At 35.8% G+C, this 17,290-nt stretch overlaps 1 protein-coding gene across 3 annotated transcripts in view; it reads right to left on the bottom strand.

The window, feature by feature from the left end:
• The window catches only part of LOC149559147 (putative cyclic nucleotide-gated ion channel 5), a 275,019-nt gene that overhangs the window by 116,616 nt on the left and 141,113 nt on the right, over positions 1-17,290 (bottom strand). For all 3 annotated transcript variants that reach the window (XM_089833067.1, XM_089833066.1, XM_089833068.1), the window contains one exon: positions 12,250-12,459. In XM_089833067.1, coding sequence (XP_089689193.1) covers positions 12,250-12,459 — 210 coding nt within the window. The remainder of the gene's footprint in view (positions 1-12,249; positions 12,460-17,290) is intronic.

The raw sequence follows: 17,290 nt of genomic DNA, 5'->3' as shown, positions 1-17,290 counted from the left end.
GAAACAAACGCATTGATTGGGGACAAGTGATCAATGAGACCATGGAAAAACAACTAAATTTAGCTCGTCTATTCAAGATACTTTTACATGTCATCATACTTGATTTATTGTCTTGCTTGTAATAGGGAGTGGGTAGGCCTGTCTCATGAACCGTAGTCCCATGGAATTAACATATATAAGTATTATCCGTTGATGCAAAGGGGTAGAGTTGTGGAGAACAATAATGTCTTCAATCGGAGGTGGTTGCTTGAAATCATAGCCATCCAAATCAAGAGGATTACAAATGAAGGAAAATAGTTCATCGGTGTTTATGGAAATTATTATATTCAATTCCCACATTTCACCTATATCCATATAGGACGGTATGACGGAAAACCTGCCAAGTTACCAAGCTCTGCTATGGATTGTTTCATTTTAGCAAAGGTTTGCAAGCAACTAGCAATGGTGATCAAAAAAAACCTACCTGAAAAAAGAGCATGATAATACTTTCACTTTAGACTAGGATTTGTTCATGCAAGACTTTCTTAGATGCGAGTATTGGGTGTGATTTAAATAGATTTAATTTCAACTATTGCCAAACACGGCAAGGCTTTGATAAGAAAGGATACACTTGTCACCTTATACCTCAATGATGAATTTCACCCTATGAGTCATCTAGAAGACTATTGGGAGGATTGCAACTATGAATTTGATGTCAAGAGGAGACACTGGGGTAGGTTCAAGCTTGCAAAAGATACAAAGCATAGGGTTAGAATTGGATGTTGCCCACGTACAGAGCGACAGTGAAGAAGTCATTGAACCTAAGTCCCAACAAGTAAAGAACCATCCCCTCCTTGAAGTTAAATGGGATGAAGAAGAAAGATTTGATATTGAGATAAACACATCTAGTGTCATGTGGAAGACCGAATTGTGGCTTAAATAGAAGAAAATAAAGGGAAGAAGAGATTCCAAGAGATCAAGTATCACAAAGAAAACCAGGTTTCATTAGTGGACTATATCTTCTAATGCAAATGTTAAATATTGTTATGCAAATAAGATCAAGTAGATATCAAAGGGGCCTTCGATCAATAAAGAACCAAGAAGTCTTGTTACTGTGAAATCCCCTGCTCAGGTAAATAGGTCAAAATCAAAAGACTGCAAGAAGAAAGGATTGAGAATTGAAGTAGTGATAGACCTAGATTTGAATAAAGAGCAAGAACAATAGCCTCAACCCAAGCATTCCACAGATACCCCCTTCGATTCAGATGCAATGGCCATGGTTAATACTACACCTTCTAAGCCTAAGACTACTATAGAATTTGTTCAAGGTACTCCCACTTGGTTAACCACCAATATTCATAAAAAAGAAGCATAGTCCCTGTACCAATTTTTAGTCGGTGATATGGTGAGCAAGTACACTACCAACGAATCAAAACCCAAGAAAACAAAGACCAAGTCTAGAATCGATGCTAACTCTCTAATGTCCCCATTTTTTTCAGGCTCTTGGGATTAGCCTATCATGTGACCCTCGTAGGCTAATGAGGATGGACAGAGGGTCTCTTTCAGTGGGCATCTATTTCAGGATTCAGTATCCTATGGTTTGGCTTTCGTTTGGTATCATTCGGACTTCATTTGCTATAGTTTTGCCATGTTTACTATTTATAGTAAGTCTGCTATTGATCGAGAAGGACCCTTTCTTTTTTTGGAAAGTGCATTTGGTCAAAGATGTGACTCCTATTTCAGACGACATGTTAAACGAATAAGTATTTTCGGAGTTATTATTATTTTGGTGGCGAAATTATTATTAAATCATTAAATAGCTTATTATAAAGTTATTATTATTTTGGTGGCGAAATTATTATTAAATCATTAAATAGCTTATTATAAAGTTATAATTTAACTTTATAATTTCACTTAAGTTGAGGGTTGAGTCATCATGGGAAGGGGCCATTTATTAATTAATTCATGGAAGCCTAAGCCAAGGTATTAATTTAAAGTATTGGAGTAGATGAATTATTAAGAAGAAAAGTATATCTTTTCATCCCACATTGGTAAGAATTGTGTTTGAGCTCTCAAAAGAAAGAATAAAAAGAGACTTGAGAGCTCATTCTAAGATATCCATTGTTCATTTGATGAAAATTTATTAAGTTAATTGGCTGTGAGAAATGGCTAGGGTTTGAGGACTGATTCCTCTCTTGGCAATTTGAATCATCACTGATTGATGATGAATTTTGCAAACTGAATTCTCAGAATACTATTCTGATTCTGTGGATGCAAATTTGGTGCTGTTGTATACCAAATTTGAAGAGAACTATTAAATTGCTGCTATTACAGAGGCTGCAATATAATTCTGGAAATTGGTGAGGACTCAAGGTGTTGTGTTTTTTATTTTGGAGAAGATTCAGTAATTCTGGGCTGCATATCAGATTTGAAAGAGCTGCGTCACTTTTTAATGCTTGCGTGACTAGCATTAGAGGTTATGTTTTCTTTCCTTCTTGGCAGCCCACGCACATGTCGGAGGGTTGTGTGAATTCTTAACAGTTAGTGCGCATTCATGGAGGTCTGCATCTCATTCCAGCTGGTTTCTTAATTCAAAAAAAGGTGCTCATTTAATATATTTAATTGTTGTGTTATATGACAATTGAAATTAGAATAAATTTGATATTGTGATCATTTCCAGCAAAGTGTTGAATTTTAAAATAAATTGTTATCTTTATTATTCAATTCTGGACAAAATTCAACAAGTTAATTTTTATTAAAAGTGAAACACAAGACTTTTAGCAAGCAAATTCAGAAATTAATAATTACTTCAAAACAGAGTCAGGCAGGCTCATTATAGACTCAAAGACAAGAAGTTGGATGCGTATCATTATCCATGTTACTTAACATTCGCAAACACGATTCATGTTACTTAACATGGCATCAGAGCCAGATTGCAAATGTGAGGAAATATATTTTTCATCATAGATCAGTATATTTTATAACATACTCACATCAAGAAACATATCAACATGATTGAAATTCAGATCTACAATATACTTCTAAGTCTTGTGTTTCATATCCTCCCATTAAACTGTCCTAGTCCACAAAAGAAAATACATAATTATAGATATCATTGTTGAGTTCCCATGAAGAAAATATTTTTTGCAAGGACGATATATATGTCCTGTAGCATCCACAACTGCTATGAGTAAAGGTTTTACAAAAAAAAAAATCAATTACAAATAAGATAGTCACATGGTTTGGTCAACAAGGAAATGAAAAGGAGGCTCGTCTCTACCATAGATAATATGGAGATCAGTTTAATAGATAAAAAGAATGAATCGACTCAGGAAAACTCAAGCTGAACCAACCATCTTGACAGCATTGGCGAGATTTTACAGCATGACAACAATTAAAGCCATCCATCCTTAAGGATATAGAACGAGGTTTTATTTAAATGAAAGTAACCTAGCTGAGAGATGAGAGTCAGTAGTTAGCAACGATATCTATATCAGCAAAGTCAAGCAGCGATTATTGGTGTTAAAATAATCAGCACTTCAAAGTTGTTTGCAAATATTCCTTGACGCAAGTATTGGTCTTGTGGGGAAATAAACCTACGAGAAAAGGTTCATTTGACAATAACAGCAAAGTATTAGATAAGGGAAACCACTCATAAGGGTCGTCCGGATATCTGGAAAATCCATTGGAAGACAAAATTCGGCAATGCATCTGCAATGATTTTATCAAGTCCATCTTAAATAAGAAGACATCTGCTATAAGGAGAGATATCATCGCCTAAGAAGGAGACCATATTGATTATCTTGATCACCATCCCGTCAACCATTAACATAACTAGAGAACAGAAATTCAAGAGTGGACTATCAACATGCAAAATTGAAATGGAGAAGGCATGACATAGGAAGACGTCCACAATAGTCAACTAAGGAAAATGGGAGCTCTCTCACATCCTAAGAGAACACACAACAACTCCAGAGGGAATTATGATTAGAATCTAATCATTCTTATCAGATGCCCTTCAAATACACTGCATAATTAAATGCATGAATAGTCGGGATCCATTTGAGTAGGAATTAGATATTAAATCATTGTGAAATCGAAGAGGAAGAAAACAAAAATTTTGAGATTGGTCTCATATCCTTAATGGGCAAGTTAATGGCCTTGTAGCCCGATCAGATTACTCAGAGAAAAATTGATATTGTATCAAAATATAATATATAATACCATTAATTTATAGAGCCGAGACTTCACTTGCACCAGTGACATAAAGGAATGAATAATACATTGCTGGGAGCTGATTTCATTACCAAGATGATAACAAAAGGAAATTTAAGGTGGAATATGGGAAGTCTAGATCAAAGAAAGGAGAAGAGGAAATAGGTACGAAAATAACCATTTTCATGATAGAGGAAACACAAAAAAGAGTGACGAATCTATGAAACACAGTGGATAAGAAATAACACAAGATGATACATTAAAACATTGAGAATACTGATTGACATGAGAACTATTTTATACAGATAGCAGCTTCTCATATCACATAAACCTTTAAAGAAATTATGCATATGGGAATCAAGGCAATAGAAAGCAAGTCTATCTCACGTAAGAATTTGCATCAAGCAAGGATTGATATCTCACTCACATGATTATGCCCTACCTGATCATACATAAAATTATGATAAAAATATGGATTATTTAAAAAGATGATGTGTCCCATACATATATTATGATCTTACATTTACAGTTACACCTTACACATTCATGAAGGATAATAGGCATTGTATTAAGACACACATTGGATGTACATTATCGAAGAGGAAAGCTACTAAATTAATCGTTGATTGTGTGTCTAATTCATAAAGAAGTTGAAGGTGGGAAGAGTACAAAACGAGAATACATAGCAGATATAAGGAGGTGGCTAAATAATCCATTCAACATAGTACAAATAAAATATAAGATTTTCCAAAAAGATGGCAATAAAATAATCAACTGTGAAATCATCTAAGTCATCCAATAATCTTCAAGGAAGTGATAAGACTTTAGCTCAGCACATATGTAACGGTGGACAATATGGCCAAATCATGTGGAAATCACAGTAACCACAATGCAAAGCGTGTAAACAAATTATTCAATATACCAATTGATCCTAAGAGTCTTTAGCTCAATCCAGATTACAAATACATATTACCACACAAGAGCATCGGATGTTTTTCATTTTATGGAGAATGTGCTAAAATGTATAGATACCGATTTTTGCATCCATTGCTCTAAACACCATGTTATCTAGTGAGCTTGATAGACGAGGTTGTAGGGCTATAAGATAGGCTGGTTTTTGGGCAAACTATTACACTATGGATCATGTTTTTACACTGCGGACTATCATTGAGGAGGCTAGACACTGCTCTCAGAAGGTCTATTGTTGTTTTGTGGACTTCCGTAAGGCTTTCAATTCCATTCCTAGGTTGGCTTTATTTCAGCGACTTCAGGAGATTCAGATCTAAAATATGTTACAAACTACTATTATGAGGCTTTATGAGAAGGTAACAGGTAGGCTCAGGACTCTAGAGGGCTTTTCTGATCCGATTCAAAGCACCATTGGAGTGAAGCAGGGTTGTCCTCTTTCTCCTACACTGTTTGGTTTGTATATTGATGAGTTGGAGGATTTCCTTATGAAATCCTCTCAATCGGGAGATGGGTGTTATTTGCATCAGGTTTTGATCTCTATTCTCCTCTTTGTTGATGATGTAGTTCTCTTGGCTTCTTCTCCTGACAGCTTATAGAGCCTCCTTGATGGTTTGGCTTCTTTTTGTGCTTAGTGGCAGCTTGTGGTCAACTTGTCTAAGACACGGGTTATGGTCTTTAACTGTTTAAAGACCTCTCATCTTCATTTCTTCTTTCAAGGGTAGGACGTTGAGATTACTCCCTCTTATATGTATCTTGGTGTGAAGTTCTCGGAACCGCGTTTCAGTTTGAGCCCTACTATTCAACCCAGAGTCAATAAGGGTATGGGTTCCTTGGCTTTGTTGGAGAGACAATGCTTCAAGCATCATTTTCAAGATATTTCGTCTAAGTTGTCCCTTTTCGACTCCTTGGTTCGTCCGACAGTTCTCTATGGTTCCATGGTTTGGGGACCTTCTCTTATTGCTTTTGATTGGGCTTCTATTGAGCGGGTTCAAATATTGTTGTTGCGACGTATCATTAGGTGTCACAAACTCACCCCTCACAGCATTGTCTTGGCTAAGTTTGGTGCTCATCCTCTCAAACTTGCTGTCATTTTTTACTTGATTTGGTTTCTTCATCAACTTCGGGGTTTTATGGAGACACGTGTTGACCAACATAGATACTCTCATTTGGCATATTGTTCTTCAGTGGAGATTATGAGATCCGACACTTCTGCTAGGTTTCGATGCTGGTACGCTCAGGCCACCTCTTTGTTAGGTTCGATCGAGATTGAGATTGATCGTCTTCCTCCTTATCAGTTTTCGTTGCATGCTCCTGCTCATCTTTTCCCCTCACGTCAAGAGTTGAATGAGCATGTTAGACAAGATATTTATAGACAATACATTACCACTACTTGGTGTCATCCCCGGATGGTCTGCGACCTAAGATGGCCTTTTATGCTGAGTATTTTCGAGATATTCAGGATGGTATTGTTGTTCGCCTTGCTTATCTTTATCGACGTTGGAATGATCCCTTACGGTTCTCTTTAGGCTCATTTAGAGTTGGTTCTCATCGCCTCAGGGCTCGGACTAACCACCATATGGATCGGGCTGATCGGTTATGTCAATTATGTACTCTGATGGAGGTTAAAACTGAGATCCACTTCATATTTCGTTGTCCTCTTTACTATGAGATCAGAGGGAGATTTTATTGCCTTTTCAAAGATTGTACTTATCTCTCCACATTCTTCAGCTATATTGATCAGCAGTGTCTTGCACTTTATCTTCAGGAGGCCACCTACCCTGCAGTCCTTTCCTCAGGGACGTACTTCTGATCAGCTCATTACCACCTTTTCCTCTCCCTTGTCTCCTCCATAGGGTTTGAAAAGGCCTTCCACTACTTCTCATTCCAGATCAGTCAGACATTGTACCAGTCTCTCCAAGCAGCAACAGTCCTATAGTAGTTCTTCACGGCATCCGAAGGCTACAGATCATCCACGGATATTCCTCTCTATTATTGATTTCTTTGTGGCAAGGAAGGACCTTTAGTCCTTACCTTGTCTTCCTTCTTGTTTATCTCTTGCTTTGTTTCTTCTCAATCACTGTTTGGTGCCTCTGCTTTGGCCGGCTCTTTTGTTTGTATGCCCAATCCCATAAACCGTGTTGGTTTTTCGTGGATATTAATAATATTATCTTATCTTATCTTATCTTATCTTACAGAGAAGATAGTTGTCTCAGGCCCGATACATCTTCTAAACATTTTTTTGAAAACATTAATATAATGGAATTGTCTATAGTTTTCAAGAATTGGAGATGGAACGATCTACCCATACGGAGTTGGTGATCAAAGTAATATATTGGAGGATCTTATATTAATCGGATCAATGCTCTAATATTGGGAGAATTTACAATTTTGCATCGTACAATAGAAGATCCTTGAAGACATTAAGGAGTTATATGTGAGATACCCAATAACAAAGTTTGGTACATAGACATATGCTGACGTAAGAGAATCATATAAGGAATTTGAAGGTGTGTTACTTGGAAAAGTTGTAGATCACTAAAGCACATTGAAAGTGATGGTAGTACCTCAAGGTCTTATTGCACATAAAAGCTACGACATGCACCAGTGATATAATAAATTGAATCTGCCAGTTTCCCAAGAAATAATGATTATCTTTCAAAATATCGATTATCATATGAGATATTGATAAAATAAACTAAGATTTTGAGATCTATTAAGTAGAAAGAATGTTGATATAAAATTGTTCAATAGTATAAGAATGAGTGGGAATTTTACATTGTGGAGGGGAATAATATTCAATGTTCCATTCCCACCTAAACCTTCTTTAAAGGGGAGATGTTTCATTCTCATATAATCTTGGAAGACGATTTCTAATTCTTCATGTGTAGATAAGTATTCTTATCTTTTATATTTATCTACTCATTGTAGTCTCTCTTATTTGAAATTTATATACATCCTATAAAGGTTATTTATCTTGATCTTTTCTTTTATTTTTGAGGATGTTCTTATAGGAAAAGAAAATTGGTACTTTACCCATGATTGAGATTATGAGATTCTTCTACACTAAGAGGGAGTATGACACTTCTTTAAAGGAACACGGAAGCTTAGAAGATTGATACTCAGAGGGAGTCTAGAAATACATGTGTGTGACTGCATGATTTTGATGGGCCTACTCCTATGTATATTATGAGGAAGTATTGACTTATCACTAGAAAATCTAAAGATTGATATCAGATTCAAAGTGAGTTCGACATGCATCCTTGCGTGAAGAAATATTTTGATGAAGTAACTAGAGGACCTGATTTCCCAGGATCGATGTTCAAAGGGAGAAATTTTGAGATGCAATAATTTGTAGATGATATTTTTTCTATGAGAAGTTTTAAGAGAAATCCTTTGTAATGCGCTCTTCTCTATGAGAGAGAAGTGAGAGGTGAAAACCCTTTGTTCCACATTCTAGTCGCTAGCTATGGTGGATCCACCCTCTGACTTGGTTCATAGTGGATAACATGTGAGCTACTACACGATGTTGTTGTAATTATCTCATGAAAGATGACAATCTTTCATTGATGTATATATTTAGAGGGGATTTATTGAGAGGTGACGATCTTATCAATAATTGGACCTGTTATCATAACATACTACATTAAGTTGTTGTCCCAGTGTGCCAGAAGTTATGATAATGAAAAGAAGGTAACTATTGTAAGGTGACAATCTTATACATAGTAGACCTATCTCCTAACACCAAAATGTGTTGGAGAAAGTGTTATCTTGGTTCTTTGGGTCTGAATTTGCCATATACCTTGATAACCAACTTATCATGGTTCTCCAAGCCCGATTTTGTCGGACACCATGCAAGTTGTTATGGTTCTTCAGGCCAGATATTGCCAGACACCATAACTTAAATCTATTATAGACCACACTTAAGGTGGTATTTAAACTTATATTAAAGTTATAGTAATTTCTTAATTTCCCTCCTTGCTAAAAGAAAAAGTGTTGAGAAACTTGGTCTCATTATGGATCATAGCAAATTTCATATATAATATATGTGTGTATTGATGGATTTATGTTGATATCCTTAAATATATCATTCTAGGAATATCATACTAAGATGATATCTCTTCATATACTCAAGAACATAGTATGTTCTATATCAATCCTTCCTAACTAAGAGGGAGTGTTAAGTTTGTAGTTACAATCAGATTGATATGATCATGAGTTTCATTATTGATGATTAATATTAATATTCATTTATATAGATACTATATATTATACATATATTATATTATATATAATAATGTATATATTATACATATGGTTAGTTATATTATTTTATACTAACTAATGATGTTTAAACCCTGGAGACATGTCTCCTTCTCTCGTACTTATGTGAGATCCAAATCTGCATTTCGAACATAACTATAAAAATGGCAATATAATTACATTCGCAGACACAATCCATGTTACTTAACAAAAGATGCCTAGAAATAGAGGATGTCATCCATCAAAACCCTGCACATTTCCTTCAATCACCTAGTTTGTGAATGCCTACAGTGAATGGAAAGAGGAGCATAATGCAACAACAAAACCCGGAGGAGCGGCCAGCAAGAAGTCACCATGTGTGGCTTAGTTATAGTTTTTCCTATTTTTAAAAGACGTTTTCTAAAACTGGGGATGTTTATCCAATAGATATCGAATTTTAGATTTTAAAATTGGCTTATTTTGACCAATGATTCTTTTGAAACCGTAGGTACTTTTAAGTTAGTTATGGTTAAAATTTTGATATAAATTATCGAAGTGTGCTTTTTCCAATGAAATGAGCTCATATTTATAATGATTTGTTGATAAAAGTTTCCAAAAAAATTCAACTTTAGAAACTCAAAAAGTTTCCTAAATGAACTCATCTCTTGAAACTTTCCAACATAACATTGATCACTTTAAATATTTAATACTTAGCTTAAGCATATAATAAATGTCCCCTTCCAATGATGACTCAACTCTCAACTGAACTGAGATTATAACATTAAATTATAACTTTATAATAAGCCATTTAATGATTTAATAATAATTTGACCACTAGAAATATAATAACTCCCAAAATAGTCATCATTTAAATATGTCATATGAAATAGGAGTCACACCTATTATTTCTCCATGTGACCAAATGCACTTTCCAAAATAGAAAGGGTCCATCTCAATCAACACCCAACTTACCACAAATAGTTACACAAATCTAAAGCCCAAATAAAGTCCAATATGAGCCAAACAAAAACCAACCTGAAGCTTACTAAATTGTGGAGGAGACAAGACCCTCCCAAGCCAAGTCCCTAACTCAAAAGACCCTCTATCCACAATAGTTAGCCTATGAGGATCACAATAATAGGCTAATCCTTAAAACTCTGAAGTTGGCAAAAATGGGAACATTACAAGTATCATCCATGGATTGGTGGCATTAGTCAGATTTTAGTTTGTAGTCCAAACATCAGTTTATGTATAAATTGAAAACAATTAAATTATTTCCTAACCTTGATTTAAATAAAATAATAATAAAGTGAATTCATATATTCACTTTATATTATTAATAAATATAAAATATAATAGAAGGCCATGGGACTTTCCCTAAGCAATGAATTACTGGGTTATTATTAAAATGGGTCATTTATAATAGAGAGAAAGGAGGCCTTCAAGGTCAAACTTTTATGAGAAGCAATTAACTTTAATAAGTCATCAAATAAAATAGGAGAAACCCTAAAAAGGGTTCAAAGATTCAAACCTTTTGGAGGAAGATAAGATAATGATATTTATGTCCAACAAGAGACCAATTAAGGGTCCAAGGGACTGGAAGATAAATGTTAAATAGGAGAATCGGCTTCATTTTTCATTATCTAAATTAATTTTTTGACATTATCTCTTGAAGTTTGAACCATAGAAAGGGTTTGAGTAGCATTCAGACTTCGAGGGATGAAAACTCTTGGAAAGGGAGGACGTTGGACAAAGCCCCAGCTTGCCTGGTGACAGTAAACATCACAAATCAGGGAGGCATCAAATTGTTGAAGAGAAATCTTAGAGCAAAATTGTGACAGCAGTTTAGAAAAACCAAAGCAGGTTTATGGTGTTACAGTCGCTCCTACCTTATCCTTACAGTAGTGTTGTCCTATTGGGCTATAATTGACATAAATTTTAGTGAGGTATATTATCATATCAGACTGGTCAGAGCAGAATATGCACTCCAGATTGCAGATGGGTGGTTCTGACAGCATCTTTGATCATGTTCTGAGCAATTAGGGGCAGCTGTACAGTTCCAGGTTGAGGTCACTTCACCCCCAGCTTGGTGTGAGGTTTTCAGCAGCAGCAGGTTTCATAAATTCAGATCTTTGTAAGCATCATCATCAAATCAATGAACATAGGAAGCAAATCAAAGTTTGTAAGCTCAAAATCATTTCAATGATTGTCGCTATTACAAATGTCCTAAGTTATAAAAGTACAACAGCTGGTACAGCTAGCTTAGAAATTAGTTGAATAAAAATAACTTCCAGAATTTGGTCTATTCGGTGTGATTTATTTCATAGTTTGTTTCCTTTATGATTGGTTTTCAATTTCCAAGTATTGCAATTTCTATTATCAAAAATTACAAAATATCTGAAATAGCAAAAAAAAAAATGACAAAACTCTCCTTAAATGTTGGTCAAACTTAGTTAAAACCCAAAACATCAGAAATTTGTGTCAAAATCCAGTTGGGGATTTTTCATTTTCCTATTGCAAATCGCAAAAAAATATTGTGCATAGTGTCATTAACTATATATTTTATTAAAGCTTTGTGTCTAGAGTTAGCTTAGATTCCAAAGAGCTCCCATTATAATTAGAAGAGTAGGTTACCTGATGTACTGTTCCATTTTGTGTAGTCTTTAAAAAGAAACATTAAAACACACACACATACGCATACAAAGAAAAACAAAACCTGAATCTGCCATCTTCAAAGTGCTCAGTAACAGTAACTCAATCCGATTTATAACAAGCAAGCATTTAAGTTCTAAAAAATATAAAGCTGCATATATCCAATCTCAAATTGAAACATTTATCCATACTTACATGACTTGCAAGAATGTACAGAAGAAGATTGTAAACAGCCCCTGCCCATCCTGATTGATTAAATCGTCCGGTGGTTCTTACAATCTGTAAGTGAATTGGATACATACGAAAGAATCTTGGGAAATACTGGCAAAAGATTATAAATGGTAAAGCATTCTTGATATACAACGCAGCTGAACCAGTCATTTGTGGAATTGTCCAGACAACAGCCTGTAGAAAAAATATCAATTACAAGACAATGTTTCACTAACCATTTAAAAACATGAAAAATGTGTGCTTTTTAGCCAAAACTCCATGCTTAGTGATTGACAACCAAAAAATTCAATCTTCAATCAGTACCAATAAGATTTTCAATATATACTTTTAAGTATTTTGAAGATTACTGAACAAATACAGAAAGCTGGTTTAATTTTTTTTGGTCTGATTCTGGACGTTTTCTATTAGAGAGAAAAACAATTCATGCATATTTTTAATACAACAGGTATCCTTATAAAAAATTCTTTAATGATCTGACATTGCTACAGCTTGTTATGCCTTGCATACTTGTCACTACATTTTGTCTTACAAATGTCAGGTCATTTTTCTTTTTCTTTCCCTTCACTTTATTTTTCTGTGTGTAATTCTAATATTTGCTTTCGTTTTTTGTTTTGCTATTGTACGTTCCAAAATACTGGGGTATAAAAGTTCTTCATTGAATATTTAGGAGTCGAATTTGCCTGATTTGTTTTTCTTTCTTTCAAGACAACGAGTTTCAAAATTCTATTAGTACTTTGGAGCTGCCATTCCTAAGGTATTTGGAATCTTGGTCTCCAATGCACTAAGTCTTCAAAATCTGCAGTCTATCTGTACCTGCATTTAAGGCAATTACATGGTCAACTTTATGATACACAAAATGGGCCCATAAGCCCTCACCAAGCTTTGGAGAACAGACGCAAAGCGCTATAGTAGACTCTTAAAAGCAAAACTGGAAAACAACTTCAGCCATATGCCTCATTTTGTAGTAGCAGAAACAGCAACACCACTACACCTGTATCAGGGTAGAGGAATTGGTTCAGGCCAAATTGGCCGAGGAACACACAAGGAGGGCACATGAACTACACTTAAAAGTTTAAGGCCAGCCTTCATCCTCTTCTGGTCCACTTACAGCAGGCTATTCTTTTCTCAAAGATCCCCAAGATATTTTGCATGTTACCTTGGATAGAGCATGGATTGGTTATGACAGCATTCCTTTCCTCTGCATCTTCACCTCCGTTGACCACCTTCACGTTCTCAAAGCTAGGAGGAATTTTTTCTCCTCACGAAGATCTTCTTGGACAAGGATCTCACCAAATCACAGGTTACAGAACTAAAACATTGCCACGAACTTGCAGCAGTAATGAGGCACAAAGGGAAATGGGCAATTATCAGGAACTTGAAGGAAGTGATTAGAGATTCTTTTCCCCCGAATTGGCATACCCATGTGGCAGCTTCTGCGAAATGGCGTTCACAGGTGCAGTTGGGTGTGAAAGAACAAGATGTTGGTTCCTTGCACATCAACTACTTGAATGGTAACAGGTTCCTTTTGGTACATGTCAAGCTTGCTTTATGACGCTATGAGTTCAACTGACCTTCTAGTTACCAGAAATTATGAGGGCCCAGCTCGTCCCTATTGAAAGATTGTTATTAATGTAATAGGTACATAGAGATATTATCATTGATCTCAAGGCTTTCAGGATGGTATGTTTTAGTTTACATGAGTATTGAAATAAGACATTATGACATAAGATGAGAAGTAGTCAAAAGTTCAAAACTATTGTGGAAAACCAATGTGTTGGCCTGGTTTTTCACCTTGCATAATTTTGTTACACCATAATGAAAGAACCAGTGGTCCTATGCTTCAAGTTGAGATGTGTTAAAAACCCTAGATGAAATTATTAAAATTTCATGAAAACCTTGTTGTTGTGCCCTAGTCTTTAAAAATTTCGTAAAGTGGTATTTTATTTGAAAACAGTGTGGGAAGCTTTTTGCTTTAAGGTTTTATCTTTACCTTTTCCCGTATTTATTTTAAAATTACTTTCCCAGAAATATATCTTTTGCCATAAACTCTTGTCTTAACCATGGCTTTTACCCTTTGCTAATTCCTTGATATACCCCAAAGTGTTTAACCACTATGGGGTTTACCTTTGCAAACTGTTGATCTCAGAAAGATCAACGATGAGTGCTTGCCTGTATTACAAACTTGCTTAAACTTTAGCAAATGCATGGAAGAGCCTGATTGCCACATAGCCCTTTGTGATGTTAGTTCCTTAATGTGCCGCAAAAGCTGGATGTGTCAGAACGGGTTTAGAACTATCAGATGGTTGTCAACACACGTTGGGAATTTCAAGCCATCTCATTGGTCAAGCTGGGCATCGGAATTACTTTAAGGTAATACAACATTGCACCATCGATCTTGGGAAGATCTACGGTGAGCACTTCCCTGCAATGTAAAGATGTACGAAATTTATTAAATGCAAGAAAGCACCCTAGCGACCCGTGTACTCAATGAGGTCATGAGCCTCTAGTTTGAAAGAGGTCTTGGAACAGTTGGCAAATGTCAGACACGTTGGAAAAGGTAACGCTTTCTATTCATTGTTTATACTGACTGGATTGTGAAAAGGGTGAGTTATATGAGACCGTCGACCATTTGGAAGATCGATGGAAGGCGCTTTACCGCTTTATGAAAGCGACCGAAGTTTAACAAAAGCGGGGAAGCCCCTGATTGCCATGTGGACAAGTGGGGCCAGTCGCTCAATAGGTTGCTTAGTCACGTTGAGTTGGAATGCATGCTGAGATGGTTCATACTGATTGGTTGGGCAGTCTACGTATTCATTGAGCTAGAAGGTGATTGTATCGATGGGCCCGAAACATTGAAAGCAGACTTATAAAATTCTAAGAATTTTCATGATCATCGATCTTACAAAGATCAATGATCAGTGCTTTCTCGCAATATGAAAGTTTTATGAAATGAGGTGAAGCGCCTTGTTGACATGTGGACATTTCCAAAAATGGGTTAATGTAGCCTTCTTGGTTTCAAACTATGTTGTCCGATTCTGGAAGATCGACGATGAAATTTCAAACTTCACGACGCAACACAGAATGTGACTATTGAAGCACTAATTCTGATCAATGTTCTTTCGTGCGATCTTAATGCTGTAATAAAATTTCCAATTTTCCATTATTGAGCAATAAGGTTGCAGAGTTCTCACAGTGCAAAGATTTCCAGAGCGAAGGGCGAAATTTTCAAGGGTTTTGACATATTGCTAAGCAATTTTCAGAGAAGAAAAAGAAAGAAAAACGGGTAGGTCTTCTGCGCTTCTGGAAAATTCAGAAGTTGTATTTATAGTAGGGTAATTTTCAAATATGCCTCCATGAAGGGATTTTTTGAGGAAAGCAGATTATCTGAAGAGAGCAATACATGCTGATTTCCTAGAACAAATGCCACAGTCCATGAATGAGTTAGCTAGGGGAAAAGAGCTTATTCCAAAAAGCCCTAGGTTATTGGTCAGTGAGGGTTTTTATGATAAAGCAAACTATTCGAGGGATGTTGAAATGTTTGTTGGAGGATTACGGCTTTTCTGAAAATGGTTTGCAGAGAGAAGGTTAGATACTCCCTTGAACAATGTATAGGAATTTGATATAGGTAAATTGATTATTCCAGGAGTGTTCTTCGATGATGATTTGCTGGTAGTAATGGTGAAGAAATATGACCCAATTACTAGAATTGTGAAGAATCATATTGGTGACAATCTCTTTAGGGTTTCACCAAAATTTATCAGAGAAGTTTTTAAGCTAAACCCTAACCATGCAGTTCATGAAAAGATTGACATGGAAGACCTCCAAGCTAGGTATGATGCACAAAAAGTATATCTAAGGGGAGGACTACTACAGGAGCATTTTGTCAAAATTGGGTCATTGTCTTTGGTTACTAAAAACACACCCAAGCCTCTGTTGAAAAAATATTTCAACCCTAGAGCACAGGCCTTGTACTTTTCTCTGCAAGATCTTTGGCATGTATGAGCAAGGCCACATCCCAAGCTCCATTGTCTTCATTATTGCTCAAACTTTTAATTATGGTATGAGTTCAATTTTTTTTTTTGCTACTCACTTGGCAGAAGAATTTCATAATGGCTTAATAGGAATTGCAAAGGCTAAGGTTGATAAGCCCTTCTATTAGTACTCCATGCTGATGTATATATGCTTGTACAAGGGAGTTACCTTTTTTCTAAGGAGATGAAGTTAGAAATGGAGAGAGATGGAGAAAAGCTCCCTGTCCAACAATGGAGTGTGGATATGACATGGGAGATGACTGATGTCAATTTTGTAAGGTTTGACAGATACTTTGCTTCTAGGCTCAGAATGTTGTTAGTAGGGGATAGCCCTAGAATACCACAACCTCTACTAGAATTGATTACACCTAAAGATCATGCTAAGGGATTAATGGTGAGTCGCAATTGGGGAGACATTATCCCATATGTGGTATCTAGTGTTTTTAGAGTTTTTTCTGGGAAAACCACATGTGCCACCTTATCAAGTGTCTTTAAAAGTAGGGATTGCTAAACTTTTGTGGCCAATTGGATCAGTTGAAGAGAGAATTATTGGGTAAATCTAAAGGTACATTCTTTCCCCAGCTTACTATTGTTCATAACTTTGTTTTTGTCAAGAAGGGATGGAGAAATTTGGAGAAATTTTCAGACAAACATCAAATGACCCAATCCCATGCCCGTTTCATAGATTCAAAGGGATTTTATGACCTCTTCAGAGAAAGAACAAAGGCTAAAGCTCATAAGCAAATGGTATACTTTCTTGAGGACATAGTTAGAAATAAGTTCTCATTACCAGAACAAGAGCTTAGGAAGGAGAAGTGGAAAGTATATAATAAAGTCCTAGATTTTATAAATGTTTTTGAGGCAAATTATGATCCCCTAGTAGATACAAAATATTGGGGAATGAAAGTAGATATGCTGATGGATAATTTTGTTGGGATTATGCAAACGTTCAATGAAAAGAAAGAAATATTGAC

The sequence above is a fragment of the Cupressus sempervirens genome, chromosome 5 (assembly GCF_028749045.1).
Source record: "Cupressus sempervirens isolate cs-2001-9-10 chromosome 5, ASM2874904v1, whole genome shotgun sequence".
Lineage (NCBI taxonomy): Eukaryota > Viridiplantae > Streptophyta > Pinopsida > Cupressales > Cupressaceae > Cupressus > Cupressus sempervirens.
This window is presented reverse-complemented; position numbering and strand designations above follow the sequence as displayed.